The 27,052-nt window shown below is 44.1% G+C and overlaps 1 protein-coding gene across 3 annotated transcripts in view; it reads right to left on the reverse strand.

The window, feature by feature from the left end:
* Window positions 1-27,052, reverse strand: part of LOC118287761 (ankyrin repeat and fibronectin type-III domain-containing protein 1) — a 121,574-nt gene that overhangs the window by 20,346 nt on the left and 74,176 nt on the right. For all 3 annotated transcript variants that reach the window (XM_047327748.1, XM_047327747.1, XM_047327749.1), the window contains 2 exons: window positions 13,562-13,684; window positions 68-287 (listed from right to left, as the gene is read on the reverse strand). In XM_047327748.1, the coding sequence (XP_047183704.1) occupies window positions 68-287; window positions 13,562-13,684 (343 nt within the window). The remainder of the gene's footprint in view (window positions 1-67; window positions 288-13,561; window positions 13,685-27,052) is intronic.

Below are 27,052 nucleotides of genomic sequence, written 5' to 3' on the forward strand. Positions count from 1 at the left end.
ATTTTTAGACTACAGTGTTCCTGGGCTTACTATTTTTTTTTCTCCCTTTTCTCCCTCTCTGACTTACTATGGTGGTTTTGCGCAGCCTCTCCTTGTCTCCTCCCCGTCCTGACACCACACTGTCCTCCAGGGCAGGGGGGTTGGTGCCCACACGGAACTTTCCAGACAAGTTGCGGTATAGGCGGCGAGCCGCGCTTGGCGAGGACAGGCTGGCTGACTTGCGGGCTGGGGCTGGCTGGTGGGCCTGGTCTCCCCTCATGGGCTGCGTCATCTTGGCAGAGTCGGCCCTGGAGGAGAGACAGGTGGGTGAGTGTGAGTGGAACATGACATTTCATACAGCATGTGCACCATGTGATCACGTGTCGTCCGTTATAAGAGTTTACAACTTTAGAAAAGATCACAAGGCTCGTGACCAAATGCTACAATGAAAGTGAGTGCCAAAGATCAACTGCAAACAGAAGAAGGCTCTGCAAACTTGAGCTCAGTCTCAGTCAAGTCGTTTCAAAAAGGGCAAACTTTCAGAACTTCATTGTGACCTGATGCCCCAGTGATGGTCTGGTGACTGAAAACTTGGCTCAAATAAACTCAAGTTAATGTTAATTTTTTCCGCTCGTCTTCAGAGTTTGTAGCTTGCCACACTATGAAACAAACTGACTGGCTAGCCTAATGAAATTTCAGCTTTACAATGAAAGGAAAAAAGAGCCTGAGGGGAAAGAAGGACAACTGCTTGGTTAAATCACAGCTGTTCCACTAACCTCTGTCTAAAACCTGTTTGAGTCTGGATTTTAATTCCAATCCATTCATGCAAGAAGTTGTAAAACACAATTAGATCTGAGGAAAGTAGTTTCGTCGTGACGGGCTATTCGGGGAAACACATTTAGAGTCTGGTTGTTGAAAACAGCACCCGAATTTCATAGAGCTGAATGCGGCATTACTGTTTGAAGGACCAAGGCTTCAGGGTCTTACATGACTCACATTGCTCTATATGTCCGCTCTACGCGGAACAAGAATTGGAAGAACAATTTTTAGAGGAATAACACATTGACATAGTGTGAAAATGGTTTCTTTAATCCCATTATTAATGCCACAACCCCAAAAAATGATCTTCAACCCCCAGGGAGGCAGGTCCAGACACCTGGCTGAGAACCACAGATCTATGGCATGGTGATACATTACTGTGACCTGCCAGATGGACGCCGGGGTTGGCATTATCAGTTCTCGATCGCAGGTGCCATATGAGTCACCCTGCACTGGCAATGTCAGCCTGGTTCTGTAACTCACGTCTGTTTTTCTTCTTTTTTTTTATGAGTTTTAAAAGATAGGGCGTCTTGTGTCACTGCATTGCGTCTTGGCATCACTGGTATGATGACTATGCCGGCCCTCTCCATTCTGCCATGGGAACTATGCAGATGATGGTGAGTTTTCTAGGGTGAGTCTGGTACGTGGTGTTCACACACTCTCAACTGCTGAAGGAAATGTCATCGGGACTCGACAGGCGACGGAGACAGGCCCGGTGACGGGTCCCACAAAACAGCCAGAGAGATAAATGAATTCCTCAAGGGCGGACTTTTCAACACCTTTCCCCCGCCTGTTCCTCCCTACCCTCTTAACATCTTATGAACTTGTTTTATCATCTCCTCGCCTCTCTTATTTTTTCCTTCTCCTCTCTGTTCTCTTGCTCCTGGGCTTTCACTCCTTCCCTTACCTCCTTGTTTCTTCTCCTCTTACCCCAACACCTCTCTTCTCGCCTTGGTTCAACTCTGAATCCCAATTTTATTGCAGTATGACTATAAGGCAGTCTCTGTCGTATTAAATAGATCATATAGATTCCCTCCCAAATGTCTCTCCTTTCACCCCAATCAGCCGCGGCAGACGCCCACAACTGAGTCCAATTCTGCTAGAAATTTCTTCCTGATAAAAGGGAGTTTTTTTTCTCCACCGTCGCTAGATGCTTGCTCATTGTGTTTCTTTGTCATTTAGGAGGTCTCGAACTCACTATGTAAAGGAACTTGAGATAAGGTATGTTGTGATTTGGCGCCTATACAAATAAAATTGAATTGAAATGAATAGATACAGATATTCTAGTGTCACAACCCACTAGAAAGCCTCAATACTCATTTTACTTTAATAAAATTTCTTGAATAGTAAAAAGATTGAATGGATCACCTTAAGACATTATGTTCCACCAAAATAATGAAGTTTTTTTCACATATTCGACGTGAATGCAAGCAGTTACATCTTCTGGCATGTGGTGACCTCAACATGAAACAACTATGCTGTAACCCAAAGATTTTAATTTGAATCCTTGGCTGCAGCCATCAACGGGTTTTTCTTGAGGCACGGGTCCCGTTAAAGTATATAAGAAGTGCTCGCTTATCATCGGTCACTCTGGAAAACATCATCAGCTAAAAAAACCACAAATGTAAATGTTGTTCTTAAAAAGTAAGGGGTTCGAACCGGGGCAGGGACAGGTTGAGGAAAGTAAATAAAGGTTGAGTTAGTTTGGGCCATCACACCATATGCCAAGAAGTATCACACTGGCCAAGAACAGATTTGTCAAGGTGAGAACATCTGTAGGAAAAATGTTATTTATATACTCGCTCCACTATTGGACGTGTTAGCCCACATACAGACACACACACACACACACACACACACACACACACACACACACACACACACACACACACACGCACACACACCCTCCCCCAATGCAGTTCCTACAACAGCTGACGGCAGCCCCACATTGTAGACTTTAAAGCAGCTCCAAGCCCCCGCAACAAGCCCTTTTTCACAGTGCCGATACACCTAAAATACCCCCGATCCCCATCCCTTCCTGCTCTGTCCCCTCCATCTCCACTCCATCCCGTAATAGAGGCCTTATTTTAGACATCCTCGTGTTCCCGGCTGGGCCTAACCTATTCCAGGGTTCCAGATAAAGTGCGGCAGGTATTTGGAATAATTTTTCCATGGGCCTGGCCCGGAAGATAAAACAAGAGATATATTTGTAATGCGTGTGCCGGTATCCCATTTCAAAGAGAAAGCCCATTGGAATCCGGCCCCCGGCTTATTGTTATTTGCCTGAGATGGAACAGACGACTTTTTTCTGTCGGCAGGACGGTGCCCCATCGCTCTCTGACGACATTACATAGTGTGTAACGTGGTGCGGTGTGGGATGTGCTTTCAAAGAGATGCTGCATCCTACACGGGACATCAGGATGTCATTCCCCAATGAAATGCCCCCTGCCCTACAAAAGATAAAAGGGGGTACATAATAAACGAAGGTGTTTAACTAAAAAGCAAGTGCAAGACCTCCGCCAAGGCTGAAACTGTATTTCCCTTGCTAAAATGACAGCTGATGTTGGTTTAAATCCATTGTGTTCATGAAGTGGCACACACGACACATGCCCTTTATCTCGGCGACGTCTTGGCCACCTGGATGAATCTGCTTTTAGACCGAGATTGCAGCTCCTTCAATAGGACGGTGGGAAAAAAAGAAAAGAAAGAAGGATTGCAAACTGATAGCGCACACTAACTACTGAACTCACTTGAACTTAAAGAAACAAAGACATAGTCTATGTCACACAATTCCTCCAGTTCGACCAGTTTTTGGATGCGGGGAGCAGTTCTTCTGGGAAACCAAAGTCTCTACCAAAAGCCAGGCTCCATGTCTGGCCCCCGAACAATCCCACATCAAATGCACCCGGCCTGCAACAGTGAGCCCGGATCAGCCCCTTAAACAATCAACACCCCCGAGTTGCACACATGCAGTCACACAGCATCTGCTTTATTAGTTGTATCAGCCTGTTTACACAAACAGCTTAGTCCTCCAGACAGTGAGTCAGATGTAAACAGCGACTGCACATTCAAATATGCAGAAAGAGTCTAGACATTTACTTACTTTTTGACTACGAGTCAAGATGGGAAAGACCCGTGATTTTAAGAAAATGACGATTAATTGTTGGCGCGGCAGAAACTGCAAAGTTTCTGGGATTTTTGGTCCGAGCTAAAAGGTCGCCACAAGTATGCACATAAGAACAACTCAGCGACACTTCAAAGCGAGGCTGAAAAGTGGCGGCAGAGTGGAAAATGTTGCTCGCTCTGACAAATCCCATCTTAGGTTGCAACGCACAGGACAAACCAAATAGCCAGAGACACACGGAGACACACATACACTATCTGAGTCAAATGTCTCATAATATTAGATTCCCACATTCAAATTTGAGCATCTCGATGGACTAGCAATTAAATCGTCAGCAGGTATTGGACACAAACCGTTTTTTTTGTTGTCGGAAATTGGCATTAGATGCATTTTCTTTCTTTCTCCGTAATCATCTTATGTTCTTCGAAACTGACCAATCTTCTTGATGATTTGTTGCTCTTCTCCCTTTTTCTTTTTCTCTTTTTGCCTGTCTTTCACACACACACATCATATTATTTTTGTCAACCCCCTCTGACTATCAGCGGGAAAATACATTCTTGATATTTGGCGAAGTAATAGCAGTGGAGCAATCTCCCTGCTGGAGCAAACACAGCAGTAGTTGTAGTTAAAATTGATTTGTTCATTCCACCTGCTTGGTGTTGACAAATGGGGAGTTGACTGTCAAGCAGGTATAATGTTATTGGCCAGTGTTTTCTGCTTCTATAGATAATGATTATCTCAAGTATGAACAATGAAAATGTGTCATTAACAGCACACACAGACACAAAGTCACAAAGCTACATGTGTTGTTGCACAGTGTGTTATCTACTGCCATGTGTTTATTTGTGTGTGTATGGCGTGCATATGTGCATGAGCATGTAGGCGCCAAATGAGCTTCATGAAAACATTGACTTTTTTTAAGTGAGTAGAAACAACAGGAATTAAGTGATCAAAGCACACAGTTTAACTGTACAGCCAAATATCAAGCCATATTTGTCCCGATGGGCTGCGAGGAGGAGAGGGGCTGGGTTTTCTTTTCTTCCTTAACCCCTCCTGCCTCTTTGTATACACACACAGGCACAAATGAAATGGCCAACCATATTTAGTGGACATGTATCGCTTGTCTGCCGGTCAAGTCCCACAAACTAAACAAAGAACTGGAGGTAGAAAGATGGATGGAGACAGAGAGACACGCACACAGAAAAGGCAAAGAGCGGCACCAGAAGGACAGTGCTCGCCGAAAACACAGTGGTGGGGGTCAGAGAGGCAGACAGTGAGAGGGAAAAGTTGCACAAATTGGCGCGCACACACACACACACACACACACACACACACACACACACACACACACACGCACAGAGTACGCTGGCTGCTCTAAATGTGGCTTGTAGAAGGAAATTCTGAAATCTGAGTCTTGGCACCAGACAGGCTGGAAGCAGGCAGGCTGCTGGACGCACAGAGGGAGAGGGAGGGAGAGAGAGAGGGAGTCGGGGAGAGAGAGAGAGAGAGAGAGATATGGATGGGTAGTGGGGGGTGGGAGGGGGCAGTATTACTAGAATTTATATAGCTGTACCCTCTGTTTGGCTCTTATCAGCTTATAGGCAACATGAGGCCACACCAGCCTGGTGACCTGCAGCCCCTCACTCTCACTAGTTGGCATGGCGACACAACAAATGCAGACATACACACTCGCGCTCACATACTGAAATGCATGCACGTGTGCAGCACTGTTTTTGTGCTCCCACGCGATTTTTAAAGGCCACAAAGCAGTCGCGGTGGCTCTTGAGGCTTCTTCGGGGTCATATCTTGTGGATAGGATTTCATTGAGGGATGTATCAGGTGTGTGCACGAGCGTGCTTTTTGTTCCTGTGGTGCGCATTTGCTAGAAACATCCCCCTTTCACTGTACTCTGGAGATGTCCACATAGTGAGATGTGGACGGATTATCCCACCAGATGTGCATCTGAAAAGTGGCAGGCTGGCCGGCCAGCAATGTACCTGATGAGCAAAATTCTCAACACGGGCTGTGGTTTTCAAAATTATGTTCTTAGTAATAGCAAGCACCAGATGTACAGCATCTAGGAGACATTTTCCCACTCTTGAGTCGTCTAGTTTGGGTGATCCATTGTCCACCGTAGCTCCGACTTCCTCTTTTTGATAAGACGAGTGTGCTGCGATGGTTCTCTGTTGTTCTGAGGTGATACAACAGTGATGTGATTCACTCATCTGCGGGTGGCACATGCAGAAATATCCCAAGAAACTTGGTCGACATGCTGAGATGCACTCGTGACCACCATGTTGGAAGCCACAGTCAGTCAAAAAGTAACTGAGCTGGCGAAGCGCTGTCGGCACTTTGCTTTTTTACAGTCAGTTTAATTATGTCCCTTAGTCAAACATGGCTCACTTTCAATGTGAGCTGCGTGCATAACTGGGGAGTTTGAACAAACCGTGGACACCAGGTATGCACCATGTACCAGACTGCACGCTGCCACATGAACAAACCCACTCTGCCCCTTTATCTGTCTCCTATTTACACAGTCCTTTTTCTGTCTCTCTTTTTATCTTGTCCTCTTCTTCTTGCTTTCGCTCTCCGTCCCTTGGGAGAGCCGCAGAGAAAGAGTGGGCGGTCCGCTGTATGTTTAACCTTTGAAGTGGGCCCGCTGTGCCGAGCAAGGCCTGCCACCTGTTGGCTCTGTGTGTATCCATGTGTTGTGTGTGCACGCAGAGGTAAATCTCTCTAATTTTGATGAGGGGTGGGGGCGTAGGCTGGTGGGCAGCGTCCGATGTTCTCAGGAGGGGGGGGGCTTCCAAGGTGGGATCACACACACAAGCATACATACAACCCCTCCTCTGTCAGGGGCTTGGTGACACAATGTCTCCCACGGCGATCGTGGGCCCAGCCTGGGTGGCTCCAGGCCTTCTGTGTGTGTCTCTCTCAGTGTGTGTGTGTGTGTGTGTGTGTGTGTGTGTGTTTGTCACACCAAAGGGGTCCCTGTCTGGGCCGCCATATGCCACCCACCCAGCCAGTGAGAAGAGAGAGGCGGGGGCGACCCCTGGCCACTGAAGCCACCAGTTGGCCCATTCTCTCAGTCACACGCCGGACGGGCGCCATGTTTATCTGGAATAGTGATGGAGGGAGTTGGCTCTGTGTGTGTGTGTGTGTGTGTTTGGGGGGGGGGGGGGTCTCTCCTCACTGCGATTGATCATTAATAACAATGACAATTTGCTTTCTCACACAAATACATGTATGCACACTCCTGATCGGAAGTATAGATGGATAAAATTGGATGGTATAACATCATTTGACATCAGTGCGTGTGTGTGTATGTGTGTGTGTGCTTGTGTTTTTGTGACGGTGTGTGTATTCACTTTAAAAGGATAATGTGACACTAGCTTGTCATCATGCCATGAGCCTCACAGGAACATTCACAGTGAAGACAACGCTGTGGAGTCTTTAGATGAAGATCTGGATGGAAACCTGTCCGGTGTTTCCTCGTTGAACTCGCTGGATCCTGAACATCAGGTCCAGGTCTGGAGGGTGACAGCACTTAGACTGGCCAACAGAAGACTGGCCAACAAAAATCAGATTGAGTGAGGTAAATGAGGCAACTGTCAAGTCATTTGATTGAGTCAGAAGTGGGGAGAGGAAAAACAAAGAGTTCCTTTGCATTGACATGAGCGAAACCTTTTACTGGCTCTCGCAGTGCCTCTGTTACATTCCAGTGTGCACCGACGTGGGTGTGGACGTCTGTACCTGAGCTTCCTATCTAAATCTGTTAACCATTTTTCAAGACTAGTTTCAAACCACAAGCCTCTTGGGTCCCCGAGCTGAGTTTCTTTCTTACCTCTGACCCTGAATACAACCCACAAACACTCGGCAGAGAGAAGGCGGCGGGTTCTATAGGTCGCCCGGCCTCAGTTGTCTTTTATCAGCTTATAAGCGACACATGGAGTCACGCTGACCCGCCGACCTACCAACTGACACACACCACGTTAGCTGCTCCCCGCACTCTTTCTTTCCAAACTCTTCTCCAAAATTGCAGCTCAGTTTTCAGACCCTCTCTTTTTGTCACTCTCTACTGCTGTCTCTCTCCATCATCTTTTCTATCTTTCTCTCCATCGACATCAGTCTCAATCATCCTCACTCTTTCCCCCCCTTCACCCCTCCTCCTATCGCCTTCATCCTCTTCTTACCTATTTCAGTCTTCTCTGACACCCCCGCCCCCCCCAAAAAAAACAAAACACACTTTTCTTTTTCAGTCTATTTCCCTCCCTCCCTCCCTCTCGCTGCCCTCCATCCCCACCCCCTGTCTTTCTGTGTCTCTGTGCAGAGTTGAGGTTTGGAGTGGAAACCAGAGTATCAAGTCGGAGACACCCAGGACAAGAGGGAGCCAGCCTCATAAATCTCCCTTAGTGCAGCCCACAGCATCCAGAGTCAAGAACACAGCGTGTGTGTGTGTGTGTGTGTGTGTGCGTGCGTGTGTGTGTCTGTGCGAAAAACAGAGGTATTTGAATGAGGCTGTGCATGCATTTGTTTTTCATGTATGTGTAATCATGTGTAGTGTATTTATCTGAGCGATTACATGCGTGTGTGTGTGTGTGTGTTAATGTGAGTCTGTGTGTAATGTGTGTTTGTGTGCGTGTGTGTGTCTGTGTCTGAGACAGAATAACCCAGGGCCTATCCAAAAGCAGAGAGGTAAGCAGAAATTTTGCTCCCTCATGTGGACTGGAATCTATCGTCTCTCATCTCGCCAACAGCTCAGCCTCAACAAATTAATATTGCAGGCAAAGGAGCAGTCAAAGTAAAAACAGAACAAATGAAATAACTGTGTGAATAAACAGCTTTTTCCTGGGGAAACAGTGTCCTGCAAGAGTTTTTCAGTGCTAAGTTCAAACTTAACTTATCATATTAGATCATATTACACGACTTCCATTAATAGATTTCCCAGTTGTACTGGAATTGTTTTTTTTGTGAGCACTTTGTGGACTTCTTCACTGTCCATGTAGGCTTAAAAGAATGTAAGATTTAAGGACACTGACGAGCAATGGCAACACAAAGTAAGAAAATGTAAGAAAAAAGTACAATAATTCCTTTGAATTAGAGCTCGACGGATATGAGCCTTTCCCAGACATATTGTTAACTGCGATATGAAATCTTTCATTTTACAGAACAAACAACGAAGAAAAAAAAACTTATTTCAAGTTCTCTATATAGTATTTGATTATTCTTTTTATTCATAGTTATCTATAGTAGAGTATATTGTTAAACTTTAAAATCTCAAGACTCAGTTTTGTTTCTTTGTCATCAATATCAGCACCAGCATCACCATCCCTAAAACTCCATTAGATCGAGCTCTAACTTGTATATCATATTCAACTACAATTTGTTTTCATAGTGATTTGCACCATCAGTTTAATATGTGATAATGATTGATATGTTTTTAAGAATAATGTCCCTGTGAATGCAACTACAAAGCAGAAACAACGTGTCAGACCTTCCAGCAAAAGCAGGAATCAGTCCCGTTTTGTAGTGAACCTTAACAGTGGGATCTGATCAGAATTTCTAAGAGGAAAAAAATTACAGGGATCTATAACCTCCTCATTTGTCCAACTTCTTTGAACTGACAGCTCAAGCCACAGAAGAAAGGGGGAAAAAATCTAAGGAGGGAATGAAAAAGAAAGAGTAGGGAATATTAATTTAAATTAGAACCAAATGAGGCGAGTGCCACACTGTACAAAACCACTTTACACCCAGGCCCCTGTAGCGCTGCCCCTCTTTTTCCACTGAGACTTTGGTGATTTCTCTGTGTTCTTTTTTTATTCCCTTTGTGCACAGTTCATAACGATTAGCATTTGGTAACCTCCACTCCTCCGTACACACCCAACTCAACATACTGTACTGCTAATCTATGAGTGTGAGCATTAATAGGGAAAAAGGGTTTCTACAATTCTGGGTAAGTTTGTGTGTTGCAGCCATACTGGTGTGGATGTCAGCAGCATCTATTCCTCTATCCGTGTGTGTGTGTGTGTGTGTGTGTGTGTGTGTGAGTGTGTGAGAGAGAGAGAGAGAGAGATAGAGAGAGAGAGAGAGAGAGAGAGAGAATGTTTTCCCCCCCTGACATTGAAATTAAGACATTATCCTAAAAGTGCTGTCAGCTTCCAGCTCTCCCTGAAGACAGGGTGGCACCAGAAAGAGCAGGGGGGCTCTCGGGGGATGAGGGAGGATTTAAACCCTCCAGTGCAGACAGTATATCCATATATATCACAATCAAAGACTTTACGGTGTGGCACCAAATGCATTTTTACTTTTGTTGATGAGCTGGACGTGGTTTGAGAGCTACACGTGTTGCTGATGTTTCAATACTCATAAGGTACTCTTATGGGAAATAAAAACTGCTTGGCCAAGATACACGGCTGCCCCTCCATTATAATGAAGACTCGTTTACTGGCTCTACGCTGGAACAGAACCACTGTCCCTTTATAGCCTAAGTATTGGCTCCCAGAAACAGACTGTATATATAAATGTATATAAATGGACTCCAGGAAAAGTGAGGCGAATGCGGAAGTGCCTGAAACCTGTATTCTCTCGAATGACCAGCAGATGGCGACTCCACTGGTTGCCAAATGTAGTCAGTTTCTATAGAAGCCTATGGGAAAATGACTTTACTTCTCACTTGATTTATAACTTCGGTAAACATTCTCCCGAGGAGTTTATGGTCTCACTCTCTAGTGTCTTCTCCAATACAGCATGATGTCCATTTAGTAAATTATGGTCTCATTTAGCGTAAAATACACTATAAAGCATGGTGTGCATTGGGGCGTGGATACGGCATGATTGGCAGCTAGTAATGTCCGATAGGTGCATGGCTGCAGGTGAAGTTGGAAGTACAGTGGACGGGCTCTTGTTCAGGCAGCACACCTCACTCCTCCAAATATGGATACTTCAAGTTTAAAAAAACTAAAACAAGATAGCCCTCGCCAAAATACTAAACGCGAGGATTCAAAACGTCAGTTCACAAACCGATGGGTGTTGTCACGGTGGGTTGCTACTTCCTCCCAGACACTATGAATGTCTCCCGTGCCCACGTCATGCATAGAATAGGTATAAAAGAGGATTTAGAGGGCTCAAGTAAAAATGTATTTTAATTTCGAATCCCACAAGGCCACCATGTTTACCCAAGGATGTCAACCATGTAGATTTTAATCATTAACACTAAATTTTTCCAGGAAAATGTTTCTATATTTTTCAGTGGCCTTTACTAGCACGGCAGATATACTATCTATTTCCCCTTAAACACTGCCTAAAACCCTCAACCCCCTTCAACTCTTTTCTCCAGCCCTATACCCTAGAGCCCATTTATTATGATTACCAATAACAATAACACTTTTACCTACCATTATCTTTTATTATCAAATTTTCCCAGGGCCCTGCCAGCTCACACTGACTTTGATAAAGCTACAAAACAGCTCCTGTTCCAGGCCTGTATATGCAGCTGCCTTTGCCCTAAATTCCCTTAACAGTCACAGTTTGTTTGCGTATGTGATGTGAATCTAAGTTAACGGCAATGGTCCACTAAATAGATAGTAGAGTGTAAAGCCAACTGAGACCTTTACTGCAGAGGGCTGCTGGTACTGTAGGTGTCCTGCTCGGTATTTCATATAATCCTTGTCTCACATCACCCTCAAAAGTTCTGACTCAAGGAGAGGAAGGAGGGGGGCAGAGGGGGCAAAATAAACATAATTAAATCTTAATTTTAAAAGCATATATTGATGGATAACTCTACATATCCACATTTCACTTTCATTAGAGGTAAACACATTCCAGGGATTTCTTTAATGTCTCTCGAGCCGCATTCCCAGGACAGAAAATTCACGAAGGTGCCCGATAGTTCTTAGACAAATGGGCCCATTTAGATCTGTCTAATCAGTACTTTCATTTCACAGCAATAGAAAATAACTGAGAAAGATAAAACTAAAAATCACCCACACATAGTTGACAACTTATAGTTAATATTTTTTTTTTACCAGCATTAAAAGCCTGGCCTCTTGGCACTTAAATGAATACACGTATCGCATTACAACACTATGTAGTTTACAAGTAAACTACAATGACAATTATAGATCGGAAATCGGAAAGATTCTCATAATCAGTGAGAAATACAATAAGGAGTGATAAAAAAAAAAAGAAGCAATTCCAAACAAATGTAGCTGACTCATGTGACAGTATGAAGAGATGCTGCTGACACGTTTTTTCCCTCTGAGTGCCTTGATGACAGTGCATTCCAGAGGAGCTGCGCTGGCTCTTCTGGAGCTGGACTGACCTTGTTTCACCTCCCAGTAGCATGACTCAGCCCTCAGCCTCGAATCTCTCCTTCTGGGGTTCCTTGTTTATTATGTCACAAAAGGCCAGTCACACTCATGTCGGAATCCAGCTGTAGCCGAGCACACCCCCACCCCATCCCCTGTAAATGAGCATGTCCAATCTACCCACTGTGTTTCATTAAAACCAGACCACATCAATCAGGGCCTGAACTTTAACGGCCAGGTCCCCTCTCCAGCATCATAGGAGGAAAAACATGGAGCTGTTAAAGCAAAGGACCTCACACTGCACATACAACTCCAACACTCATACACTTAACACCGCAGTTTTTGCTGGCGGACCACACAACGTAAAAGTCAGTCCGAGACCACACAGTAGATCTCATAAGGCTGACAAAAGACCTCGTAAGACCTCACACCAGGCCCGAGCACGATTCGATAGGACCTCAGAGAATCCCACACCTGTAAGTCCACAAACCAAAGTAACTCTATTCACGAGCTACTGTAATCCCTGCGCTGCAATTAGAAACCTGGAAACCGTTTAGACCCGTGGCCATTTGGACATTTTTTAACATGACAATATTACTTGCAAAGGAAGTGTGAGATCCGCTTTATCTTGGTGCTTTTCCCCCCCAACGGTGAGAGTTGGGGGGAGTACAAAGGAAGAGCCAAGAAAACATAGCGGGAAGCTCAGGGGGGACGCCAGATGGACAGACGGCAGGATGGATGGGTAGATAAACGAGCGGAGGCCAGGCAACAAGAGGGGAGACTGGGAAGGATTCCCATGGGTGGGGATGGGAAGGCAGCCTTGTGATGGAAAGCTTTCAAACTCCTTTCATCGGCTGCCTGAGGACTGGAGCTTTACAAGAGCAAGATGAGCCGGCGCCACTGGAGCTGCTTGGCGCTCTTCAACAAAACCCAGACGCAGAGACAGAGCAGGACCCCATCGGCACTCCACCCACTCTCTGCCCCCGCCCCCAAAAGCCAGCCCCCATTCTTCGTCCCCCTCAGCCTTGACTTTGTTCACAGATACATCGTAGCAAGGCTCGGTTGCAGTTGTCTCTCTCTTGTAATGTGATGCTCTTTGGATTTAAATCGAGATGGGTAAAAGGAAATCTCCCTTTCAAAATTCAGCTTAGTCTTATTTCACCTCTTAAACTTCCCAGTCTAAGAGCCTAAGAGCCAATGTGTGCTTCTGAGTTCTCAGTATCACCACGGCTTCCTCTCACTTGTCACAATTTATGAGAAGTAGTGAAGGCCAAGCACATTATCACAACATTCAATTTCAGGGATCTTGAAAGACTTAATAAGCAGATCTTACCAGTCCACACTTAGAGATCGCCGCCTGTACGTTGGAGGTCTGTCTGAGGAAGTCTTCTCTGTTTTGACCGGACGCTCTTTTAAGGATAGACGATGGGTGAATTTGGAGATCCCTGACTCCAACCTGTGGGGCAGAAAAGAATGGATTAGAATATGAATCTACTGATTCTTGGCCAATTGCTTGCACCATATTCCCTTATTATACATTATATGTTCTTGCAAATGAGTTCGGGAGAACTAACATCTAGTTAGCATCCACTGGATGTCTTGACAGTTTCTCATGTTTCACGTCAAAAAAGTAAAAAATGTCCACCCAGGGTTAAATATTGCTGGAAAACGTAAATGGCTTCGCTAAATGGATTCTCTCAGGCCTAAAACTAACCTCAGTTTCACATAAGTCATGATACGCCGTGCAAATGTAGCTCATGAAGTTGATAAACAGTGTAACAGTACTGCAGTTCCCAGAGGGAACATTAGGCTTCAGGGAAAGCCGCATACTTCCTGCCTAATTTTCTCCAAATCTTTTTCACAGAAAAAAGAAAGAAAAAAAAAAAAAGGGAAGTCGCACACATTTTAATATCCGCTACTGTGCTGCCAATGTCCCAGTTCGACTTTTCTCTCAAAATTAAAAACAGGAAATGTAATATTTCTGCCATTCCAGCCCGGGACACATTTCATGAGATTTAGCATCGCAATATTGCTGTATTAACACTGGGAACTAATCAAAATGTAACAATATTCTCCATCCAAGAGCCAGGAAGAACAGTGCAGAGGAGTGTATGTGACGTCAAATGGCTTATTAAGCAAAAGGTTTATAATATTGTGTACCAAGACCAGAAAATCTGTAGATGACTCCAAGGTAAGTCACCATGTCTTTTAAAATTATAGTGGATTAGATAAAATGATGCCCAAGTGATGTACAGCACTCTTTGCTCAAGTACTCCTCATACGCATGCTGTTTCGATTTCATTATGAAATGATAAAACATCCCTAATAATGACCCGCACACATACGTAGATCTCCTCTCGACCTGAGCCAAAAAGCGTTTTAGTCTGCATGGTGAGCTCAGTTGGAGACAAAGTGCAGGCACAGTTGGATTGAGGATAGCGCAGACTACAGGGGGGCACCCCGTCACTCAAAGACAAAGCTTCTACATGAGCCATCTCTGCTGTTGTTTTTTTTTTTTCAGGGTGAAATACTGTTCACATCTGGGTTTGATAAAAAACGATGAGATCGTACGCACGCCATTACTTTGATTTCTGAACAGTGACACGGATGAATGACAGTGTGGTGATGTGGCAAGTTGCACCTAGTTCATTTGCCAAACTGGCATCGTGTCACATCATGTCAGGACCTCGCATGAGTAATTCATATATTCTTGTCACGGACTCCGCTCCAAGACGGAAGGTCTGAGGGTGTCCTGTCAAGTCTAATGCTTCTATGCGAGACGCGATTAGATCTGAGGAAATTATTTCTCCCGAAAGATGGATTTGGATAAAGACCTTCATTGCATCATGGACTTGTAAACGTTTCCATGAGGTGAGTGAAAGACTGCCGTGACCTTGGAAATATGAGTAAAACCTTTTAAAAAGCTACAGATCGATGCCAAGGGGGATTTTCTGCTACCTTGATTTTGAAGATCCTCTTCTAGACTGAAACAAAATGTGATTGATTCAATGGCAAAAAATGTATTATAGCTCTCTCTCTCTCAAAATGGGCAAATACACAAGCGTGACAGGCATCATAAAGCAACATTCTCTGAACATCGACTTTATGTTCATACCTCACAATAAATACTTCTAGGAAAAGCTTTTCTTTATTGTAAATAACGTTGGGATGCATTTTATTCTGATGGAAATGAGCCCTTGAAAATATTCTCTCTGGCTCCGCGACGGATTCCTCTTCACGCCAGCTGTTTCACTATAAAGACGTTCAGAAAAGGCGCCGACGAAAATACATCAGTTCTCATTAAAGATGACCTCATGCCATGGCTTATCTAGATGAACAACCCCAAGCCCCGCTGCCTTGGTTCCCACTCCTACACACTCAGCTTCTGTTTCCTGACCCCGCGCCAGCTTCTCCCCAAGAGTTGGTCGAGCTCGAAGACAAAGAGGCATATTTTCCTGTATGAATCACACAAATGGGGTGTGGGATTTTGATCAGATGGCAGAGTAACCCCTAATTGACGGTACTAATCTCGGCTGTGCTTCCTCTTCAAGGGCTTTTAATTAAATTAGAACCGCTGCCCTGTGTGCGCCAGCCACTCCAACCCACTGATGTCGCTTTACGTGAACCCTAGACTTGACTGGTTTTGAGAAATAGTCATTTCACAAATAGCCTACAAGGGTGATCGATCATGATCACCGATTGATAATAATGGCTTTTGTTTGTACAGAAATAATACGTTTGGCCTTGTGATCAATACTTGTGTGAAGAGCGCCCTGTCAAACTTCAAACAAGCGTTTGGCGCAAACATGTGACACGACATGACCACAGGATAATGACTTCAATGCCACCAAAACACGTAGGATCATGACTTCAAAGACACGGGGGCCACTGGACATAGAAGAGGACTCAGGGAATCCCTTTGAGGGGTTTAGAGGAGAACTGGACATGCGGAGCAGGTGGGTCTCTGCGGAGGGGATCTGTGGGCAACTGCTCGGGCCTGGCTCCACCCAATGCAGCTGTCCCTGATAACATCATCGCAGCAGGCCCACTGTGATGACGCAGTCCCCTTGGAGGCCCGGTCAGGATATCCCCGTCGATTAAACTCTCATTACAATCACATCTTCTATTTCTAATCCCTGGCGTTGACGAGAGTTTAAGGAATCAGACTATTGGCTGATTGTTTTGCCTTAAAGAACTGAAGCATGAAGTCAAATATGACGTTGAAGCCGTTCGATCCTCTTGACACGACCTTTCATCCTGGAGCATCACCAGGGAAGTGCATTCAGACGAGCTAACTGTTGCTTAAGCGCCCGCTGAGCTGCTCGTTCGGAGTTATTGTCTTGTTGGTTTCCATCTCACACCTCAGGCACTTTGCCCTGCTCTCAGTGAATACACACAAAGGCTATTAAGCAATTTCAGACCACATGCGGAATGGATGCACTTGCTGATCTAGACGCTGCAGATCTTTCTGCTCCATCTCTTTTCTATCCATGTTTACAGAAACGTAAATTAAAAGACTTTAATTGAATGCATTAATGTATGTACAGACTTTACCATATCACCCCGTTATCCTCGTGCGTAATTTTGGTGAGTTGCCTTTATATTTCTTTGATGGTTTTTTTGCTGGTTTAAGTTTTACCTTTTGATATTAAATTCCAGTTTATGTCTATGATGTGTTTAATACCAGTCTCTCTGTAATTTGGTCAAGTCCTTTTTGTAATGCTGAGATCACGGAAACCACCAGCTTTGGGGATCCTTTTACTTATCCCGAAGCAACACATTTATGCTGACATTTTCACTTTTTAAGCCCAATAAAAATATTTGGTTGATCGCCATGGAATGTAATGCAGATATCCACTACGCCCAAATGATTAACCTTGATTACTGGTGATTCCTTCTTATTTCAGGGAATATCTCATGGACTGGAATAAAATCGTGGTTCATGGTTCCTAGGACACCGTGCGTTCTAATGACTTTAGTGATCCCTTGACTTTTCCTGTCACTCGTGTCGCCCAGGATCATTTGTGGCACCATCCTCAGGTCCAAATTTCAAATTTTATAATTTTTTTGTAATGACCACTGCTTGATTCAATTCCCATTACAGTTCTTTAACTTTGGTGCAAATTACCAAATGTTATCTGGTTAATACACTGTGGTTTACAAGGTGAACATAAGCAAAGTAATGCTGTGCCCATGTACGGCCTCTGAGAGACACTGCAAAGTCTATTCTTACATTGGTTAATTAGACACTAATCTTTCACACCGTTTTCCTTTTTAAAAAATGTATCCTAACACACATGCAGTGTGCTCCATGTTAGTCCTCCCTTAGAGACTACGGGATACAATAGCTGTTCCTAATACAGTATATTCCGCCAGTCCACCTCTGCCGCACTGCAATGTGACTTAGATCATGATCTTGCCAGCATTAGTAACTTTCCCCCAATCCTGCAGCACAAGAGTGCTTTTGTCAACACCCTTGTGCCCGTGCGGTGATACGGAGAAAACGTCGACCTGTGCTCACAAACTGTACACATTTCAAACCCTCACACACATGTTCACACTCTCACCGCAAAAGGAACGCATTCTTGTAAACAACTCACTTGATGTCACTTTCGCTCTCTGCTCGGTTGTCATGGCAGCAATTTACCGTTCGGACGCATCGATGTACTGAAAAATGATGTACTGAAAAAAAATCTGACTTGCAGTACACAAAGCTGTCGACTGTGCACTCTGACCTCGCTCATAGCTTCAGTAACCCACAAGCCATTTGGGTTAAGACTGTGTGGAATTCTAGCGAAACCACTGCAGCAAAGGAGAAGATTATTTCCAATGTAGAAAATACTCTTTGGTTACAGTTACTACAAAATTATAGACATTTATAAACTCTGGATTAACAAGCCCTACTCCACATGGTGTGGGTTTTAATTATTAAATGTATTGTTATGGCAAAGTCTTTTTTCATAGTGATTTATTTGTAAAATGACTGATGCACATATCATTTTATATCATTATTATTATACCTTTAGTGTCTTTATATAATCCCAATTACAATCATGGTTGTTTGAAGCTATACGTTTTTTTTCATTGCGAATGCACAACAATTATTGTTTAATACTATGTTTTCCATTCCTCCTGCCTGTAATGTGTGATTCCATACATTATATTTGTATTCCTGATGAATGTGGAATAATATGGCCAGCGTGCTTCTCAAATCCTACAGAGGGTTTGTATGAAACGTGTCCATGAGAGGGATCCCAATGCGACTAGCAGAACGCTATGCATTACACAATCTATGTGGTCTGTCTGAGGTCGGGCTGCCCCTAACCGCAGCTCTAATTTCAGATTACTAAGGCACAGACACCAGAGTAAATCATAAGCAAGACGGACAAATACCTGACCCCGTTTCAGCAATTATGGGCAATGGCTCCCTACCTAAAACAACTATTTTGAAAAGGAGAGAAAACAAAGTGCTAGGATTTCTTTCATCTCTGTCTCCTGCTACGGCTTCGTATGCCCCGCCAGTGGAACTCTAATAAGCCAAAAAGAATGTGGGCACCCACCCATATAACAGATACATGCAAATGCAATAGACGTGAGCACGCATGCATGAAAAGCGTGCGCACACGCAAATACACAAACAGAGTTTAATTCAGGAGCGTACCCCTTAATGTGTTTCATTAGGCAAACAAAAAGGCTTTCTGTGGGCCAATCATAAAAGGACGCAGCCAAGCTATGAACATTGCTAATTAAAATCTGCTCAAAGAAACCCTTGTTTTCCACTCACCATCTCCGTCCAAACCCGTGTCTGTGTGTGTACGTCTCTCGACATGGTGGAGGCCGCTTTTATTTCACTTGGACTGAGGTCCCACCAATGAAACGCGCTGATACTTCTTCGAGCGACCAAGCTTCTCCTGCAGTTGTGATACGATTACATTATCTGGTTTGCTCGTGGTATAATGTTTAATCGCTGGTAGCAGTGGGGGTCAATAAATGAGAGGCAATATCACAGCAGTCCATTGCACAATACCTCGTGCCCTCTGGAGTCAGATGAATTTGGCTTGCTTCTTATTGCTATAAAATAGTCCGATGTAATGCCTCACAACTATACAGTGCAAGTCAACAAGTCGGAGCAGATATGTTGATGTGAAGTATAATTCTTCTCCAGAGCCCCCAGGGGGTCCAGAGGCAAGGGGAGGCATTTAAAAGTCAGCTCATTGCCTTGACAAGAAAATGGCAACAATAAATGCCTCAAGTGCTAATGATCCAATCATTAAGTTACATGCCAAAGGAAGGGACTGTTATCAGCCTCAACTTATCTTCTCATATCCTGATAATCCACCCATTACAGTAAACAGATATTTCCTTCTCTGTTTCTTTCTCAGTCGCACTCGTTTCATCTTCAGATATTTTTTCTCAAATGTCTCCCTTTTATTACTTTGCTCTCTCTCACTCCTGTTTTCCACAGAGTCGGCACATACAGAATTTGTCAGGGAGACGAAAATAAGGGAGGGAATTTGATGCCTTTTTTTCTCTTTTTTTTATACTTTGGTCAGCTCTCTGTAGTGAAGTGTTTGATATCCTTCCCTCTGTGTCCCTCTCAGTGTTTGATGTGTGGCATAAGGCTGACTCAACACAGTGAGATATACCAATGATGGATCTGTAGTCAAATTAATCTTGAATTGAGCTGACAAGACAAACGCACTGGAAGCCAGCAAACTGTTAAGCGTCATAGCTGGAGTACCACAGCGCTATAACGCAAGCGGCACCACAGACAGCTTTCCACTCGCTTTCGGTTCGGTGGGATGAGATAATGATGTGAACGTGATTTGGAGGAAAGTGAGCCGAGGTAATTTATTAGCTGTAACATCGGGGAGACGTAGTAACACCCGACTTGAACATACAGTGTTCAAAACAGTAGGGTTGCGGGGGGAAGTTGCTGTTACCAGGGTTACATGGTGTCCAAACGTATACCGATTACATAACTTGCCCGCCGGTCCCACCGTCTGTTGAAAAAAAAAAAATAGACATAAGGGAGGTGAATTTTATTCGAGTACACCGGAAAGTCTTATCACTGCTGACAGGAATCTACACTACCCTGACATCAAACAGTCGGCAGTTGCCACGCCACTCCGCGCAACATCACGTACGACATTGTGACCTACAAATAATTCTGCACATAATCTCATAATTCGCCACAGAATCTTCCCATAAAACTCTGCACGAGGCTCCAGCTGGCCTCCCCTCGGACACAGAGAAGCTGATAAAACCTTGTGGAGCCTGGATCTTAACCCCCTGTGTCGGTATCTCAGTATTGCAGCACTCTTGCGGGCCTCTGCGGGTTCACGCCTCACCGTCTGGTTGGCTGAACGCTGAAGGCAAAGGAGTGAATATGAGAGAGCGCATATGCCAGTCAGAATACTTCTCTGTGTAATTTGCAGTAAAATATGTTATCATTTAAGTCTGAACAGCTTATGTGAATCCACGCTTGTGGATCTGTGTGCCAGCCTTCTTCTAAACTGAGGTTTCTAGAGGCCTGGCCTGACGGAGGTGGACACCCCTCTGGTATTATGTTTATAGCCTTGAAACAGCCTCACACACACACACACACACGCACACACACATACACACACAGAGGGCACCCTACTTTCCCCCATCAGCCCACAATTGAGCACGGCGTCGAGATTCCAATCAGGGTTGAGCCAGCAGACTGAGGGGATTATTTATGCTGGAAAGGAGAAGGGAACCTCGAGGAGGGAGAGCGATGTGTGAGTGTGTGCGTGTGTGTGCATGCGCGCGCGCGTGTGTGTGTGTGCGTGTGTGTGTGTGTGTGTGTGTGTGTGTGTGTGTGTTACTTGCATTTCTACACTTCTGAGAACCAACAGTCTTACTTAAGGAAAGAGGAAAATTCCCCAAAGAGAACATTCTTCACCATTTAGAAAGCTAATTTACAGTTTGGGTTCACAGTTTAAGTTACCAGATTTGGGTTTAGGTTTGGGAAAGCATTACTGTAAGAAGCCGAGAAACATAATTCACATACAAACAAATACCCCGTTCATACAGTAAATTGCAGATTTCGGGGAGAGGTGGAGGTGCATCCTACTTGCAACCAATCCGTCTTGCAAAAGAAAGGCGCTCCAGTAATGGGAATATAGAACTGCAAGAAATGCAGAATCTTGTAAAGGCGTACCGTTATGATCCGACTGGGCAATACTTGTACCATTCTTTTTAGGTTGAAGGGAACACAATGCTGTGGAATCACTTGGTGAGGATAAACAGCAAACTTAGATCCAAATTATCCAAAGCTGCTTTCAGTCATGCACTGAGGCCCGAAAATTTCCTGGAATTTTCATGCCAGCCCCCTAGTGACATTTCCAGACAGTGTCCGAGTGAGCCCCATGTCAGAATAAAGCAGGGAAATTATCTACAGTCATCATGTTTGAACGGAAAACTCAGAATGTCCCCACCCCAATTTTCATCTTGAAATCATGTTTGTGCTATCGTAAGCCAGATAATATCCAAAGTGTTGTTGATGTTCTTGTGGAAACTGAGCAAATGTTGATGTGTGTGTTCGTGCTGCGCAGGGAGAGGCTCTGTAAAAGGATTCAACTTGTTGTGCAACATAATAGGAAGAGTTTTTTCCCCCTCAGAACTCCCTCAGCTCAAGAGGATGAAGTGTTTGCATGTTATGTTGTTACATGTGTGTGCGTGTGTGTGTGTATGTGCATGTTGTTGCATTTCAAGCCAGAATGGAAAAGGCTTTGCTTCACAGAACAGCAGTGTTTAAGTGCTCCAAATTATGCTCCCTTTGCATCTCTCCCTCTTACACACACACAGACATACACGCACACACACGCACTAACGCACGCTCACACACTAACGCACGCACACACACACACACACAGTTATGGCCGGGATGCCTTACCAAAACAATGGCTGTCTCTGCTTGCTCAGTTCTTTGGCCTGGCAGCCTGCTCTTGGGAAGTTCTCAAACAACCCAACATCTCTGCAGCCAAGCCACATCAAATAAGTACACACACACACACACACACACGGATAGAGGAATAGATGCTGCTGACATCCACACCAGTATGGCTGCAAACACACACTTTGCCGTAGAGAACGCGCACGCGCACGTACACACTAGATCAACTGTACAAATAGTCACACACTCAGATAGTGAGCCAGCCGCAGTCTCCTCCGGCCCGCTGAGTTAGCTCCCTCCCCCACCACCATTACCACTATTGTAAATACTCCTCAATATGTATTTACACTGGGATTTCAGAACCTTGGAAAAAAAAAAAAAAAAGATGAGGTGAAAAGAAAAAAAGGCTGGAAAAATGAAGGAATGTTTCACGTCGGTCAGACAGCAGGAACCCTCAGTCCTTATTATCGTTCTGCTAGAATTTGCCTTGGATTGCACCTCAGGGGGATGAGACATCGTAATGCGGTTGGTCTTCTCTCTGTAGCTCTCTTTTCTCTCCATCACTCTCTGCTTATTTTCAACTGATGCAAAGAGCTGGGACAGAAAGACGTGAGATTTCTCGATTGAATATATCTGTTAATTCTCTTTCTATACAAAATTACTGATGACATTAGTTTGCGTGAGTTTTAAGGAGGACAAATTTCATACGCTAATGTTCTTCAGCATCTTTGTAGCTACCTAGAGAGACAGTCGTACTCTAAATGGCCGATTCCTTCTTCCTATCCTGTCATCTGATTTGAGGCATACCGTAAGACCCTGTGTTCGATTAGGCCCATTCAGGACTGTGTGTACAGTATGCTGAATGAAATGACTAGCTGCAGGGCTCTGGCTCCTCTGTCACCTGTAACCACAGCAACAGGCAGTTGCTACTACTGGGAGGAAAAGGGGAAAAAAGAGGAATTGAAGTCAGTGTGTGAGGGTTATATCATTGACACAGGGGTCATGAAATTTCAGGGTGACCACCTTTACGAGACAGAGATGTTTCATTTTGATGAACAGATGTCTTGCACTTTCTCTCTAGGAGAGTGGGGAATTCAATGTCAGATTTTGATAACTGTACATTTTGGAAAATGAAATGAAAATGTTGCTTTGCAAAAAAGCCTTACTTTGCATGGATCTCAAATCTAATATTATCTAAAAAGTGTTTTGTGAAAGCTTGGTTAGTCATTTATCTATTTCAAAGTGTCACTTAAGGGAACCCCTATTCAACACAATGAATACTATGATATCTAACACATATGCCGATGTGGGTTGCCAGGTTTTTTACTATACATGGAATACGTTTTTACTATCTAAACAAAACTTTAATTAGGACACATAGTTGGTGAACAAATATTCCCACTAACTCACCTTGAGTTATTCCATGTCACACAAACACACACACACACACGCACACACACGCACTCACACACACACTCACACACCCACAGACACACGTACTCACACACACACACACTCACACACCCACACACACACACACACACACACGCACTCACACACACACTCACACACCCACAGACACACGCACTCACACACACACTCACACACCCACACCCACACACACACACACACACACACACACACACACACACACACACACACACACACACACACACACACACACACACACACCTACGTCACCCCCATATGAGAGCAATTACTTGACCTGCTCCTGTGAATAAATTAGTCTAATCAAGTTCTCTCTTCCCTGACATCCGTACCTAAATCCCTTTCCAAAGACACCCCGGCACCCCAGCCTTCCATTATTCCTTCCTGCCCACACTGTCTGCACCCAGCATGCGTAGGAAAGACAAGGTCATAAAGATGATGGAACAATAATAAAGTACATTTTGCTCAAGAGATGATCATGAGTTATAACTTATGTTTAGGTTTCGAGCTGCTTTTTAAAAGACGTTTAAAGGTTTAATAGATGTACCCATGTGTCCATAAAGATCTTAAATGCGAAGAGAGAGAGAGAGAGAGAGAGAGAGAGAGTCTGGGAGCCACAACTTCAAAAGTGCAGTCGGCTTTGGTTTCAAAGCTGTTTTAAAGCTGGAGCAATGTAACTTAGAAGCTAAGTTAAATCTACATGACATGTTAGATAATGAAAACTAACTATTAGAAAATAACAATAAGAGCAAGAGAGACAAAAAACGACAATTTAAAGCTCTATGAAAATATCTCTCCAATATCTGGATATCTGAAAATCTGGATCTTTGCAAATGTTTCGTAAAAAAGATGAGCAAAAGTGCCGACAGTTATATTTTTGACAAACAATTATGTTCGTCCATGCAATCTTGTTGTTAAACTGGTTGCCTTCGCTCTGTGCCTCTGAGTTTGGTTGGCCTAAAGATGTCAAATGGAACTTTTCGACCCAGGAGCATTTTTCAAGGAACTACAAGGTTCCGATAGATCGTTGTTCACCTGCATTTCCACTGCAGTCAAAAGACCGGGGGAGATTAGGCAAATTAGCCGCTGTTCTACTCCAGTCCACTAGGCGGCGGCAATGAAGGCAAACATGGAGGAGATTCAAATCGTGCTGCTGTTTATCCTGATTTACCGCCTCACAAATGGGATTATTGAGTCAATGCTGGAAAAGACACGAGCACTCGCAAGCAAAGCGTATTCAAAACACCCGAAATGCCTGACTTAAAGTGAGGAAACACATTTTACGAGCTATAGCGGAGGCTGACCAGCTGAAATAAAATGCCGGCGTGTTCAACCGAAAAGTCATCTTGAGAGCTGCGCGCCCCACCCCAAAGGTTCCTGGCCTTTTCTTAAGTACAACACCCTGAGCACGGACTCTTTTGAAGGGGTAACATGACTTCCCAGGAACTTAATTCAGACCCTGGTACCTGCAGTGGAAACGCACAGATTTCCTGCAAAGGTTCCTAGTTCTTGGGGAAAGAAACGCAACTAATAGAGATGTAGTATAAGGCCTGTCAGATTGTGAATCGCATGTTAATGATTAGGTGATCACCTGTTGAGGAGCATTAATGCAACACTAGTTCAAGTGGGACAAAATGGAACAAAGTGCCAGAGATAAGCAATAGTCCAATCAAATCCTTGATAGGGATCCAGGACGATGACTGGATCTTTTAGACTGTAAAAAAATCATTCTGTTGACACTCTGAGGCTGACTATGACTACAAATGTATTTGGCATGGTAAAGGTAGGATGTGCCTTCATCACTACTAATCTTCCAAACAGGAAGCAGGACAGGAGGCAGAGCAGCGAGGAAGTGATTGTAAATATAGCGGGAGCTACAGATAATACAGAGAGGATATTACAGAACATGCGCTAATACTCAGTCGTGAAATTCCTGCATGTTGTTGTTGTTGTTCCTCAGGTTGATGATCATTTTCAGATGAACATGTTTGTGTGTGTGTGTGTGTGAGTGAGTGTGTGCACGTGCATCCTGTTTGCTAGTTACCCTGAACTTTCACCAATAGCTCATTCACGTGTCCGCTGCCATAAATCAATGTGTGGCCCGGTATACTGAGCCCTCATTCTACGGACGACTCTCGTTACTTGACCTCCCCCGAAGCCTCTAACTGGGTCTTCAGCACAGCTGCTTGTCTCCTGGCAACCGATGTCCCCCATTATGGCACACTGCGTACTGACTGTGCCAGCACACACCAGACAAATCAAATAAGACAAAAGGTATAGGCTATATTTACTATATTAAGTTTATCATGCAGCACGCGTCCCACTCTCAGTGACTTAGGGACCAAAAGGAGTTCAGCCTGAAACACACAGCACACACTCATTCACGCACAGACAGTGGTCGACCGTCCTGATGTTCGCGATTGGGAAACATCTTCCGACAGCAATTCAGCCTGATTACATTTCTCGAACTTTTTGTGTGACACACATCTGAGGCAGCTTGTACAAAGTTATACAATCTATCTTAGATAGATAGATAGATAAAGTACCATAGCTGTCTGACACAGCTTGAATGTACTCAAAAAAAAATCAAGATTAACCCCCATGAGGCTTTAATCAAAAGCAATAATGTGTGTGGCATTCAAAAGAAGACGGACAAAGAAAATCCTCTAATTAGTTAATTGATTAAAAAAAAATAAGCATCTTGAAATGTCTTGCACTGAGATAAGGAGGCATTAAGGGAAAGCCTCCTTCTTGGTCACCTCGAGTGACTAGTCACTTGGAAACTCTAGGTGCACACAAACAGTGCAGGCTGCATTGCAGGTAGGAAGAATCCAACAGGAGATAGATACAGAATGTTGTGATAGGGGACCAAGGCATTGGTTGCCGGGCAACTAAAATATACAGCTATTTTTGTATGATTTAAGTTCCCGCTCCACTTGCTTTTGACTGTGTGTTTGTGAAATCCCAGTGACATGCAGTGCACTGCAAACTGTAGGGTTCGTTGAACTTTTTTTTTTTTTACACACTGATCTCAGGCATGCAAAAAACTGCCAATTAAAAGGGGGAAGCCGAGGTTGTGTTAGACTTTCCTCATTATCTGTTATCTGGGTTGTAGAAATTCCTTCATAACATACCATTATCTTTAATTATAGTGAGACAGAGCCTATTCAGTAGCATTTACTTTTCCAAAAACAACTCGATCACGTTAACATTTTGTGTAAGGAACAAACTTACAGAGACACTGACCGTGTAGATTCTTTTCATGTCACCACCACACAGATTAATGTTTGTTTTTTTTCATGATGAAAGTGAAGAGAAAAAAAGCCTTTCAGCTTAAACAGGCAGAATTAGACAATTACAATTAAAATATGGACAAACCATTTACAAGAAAATTATCTGAACTCAGTTGACCTACTGCTAAACTCTGTACTTAAACAGGATTCTCGCTTGTGC

Source organism: Scophthalmus maximus, chromosome 16, assembly GCF_022379125.1.
Source record: "Scophthalmus maximus strain ysfricsl-2021 chromosome 16, ASM2237912v1, whole genome shotgun sequence".
NCBI classification, from domain to species: domain Eukaryota; kingdom Metazoa; phylum Chordata; class Actinopteri; order Pleuronectiformes; family Scophthalmidae; genus Scophthalmus; species Scophthalmus maximus.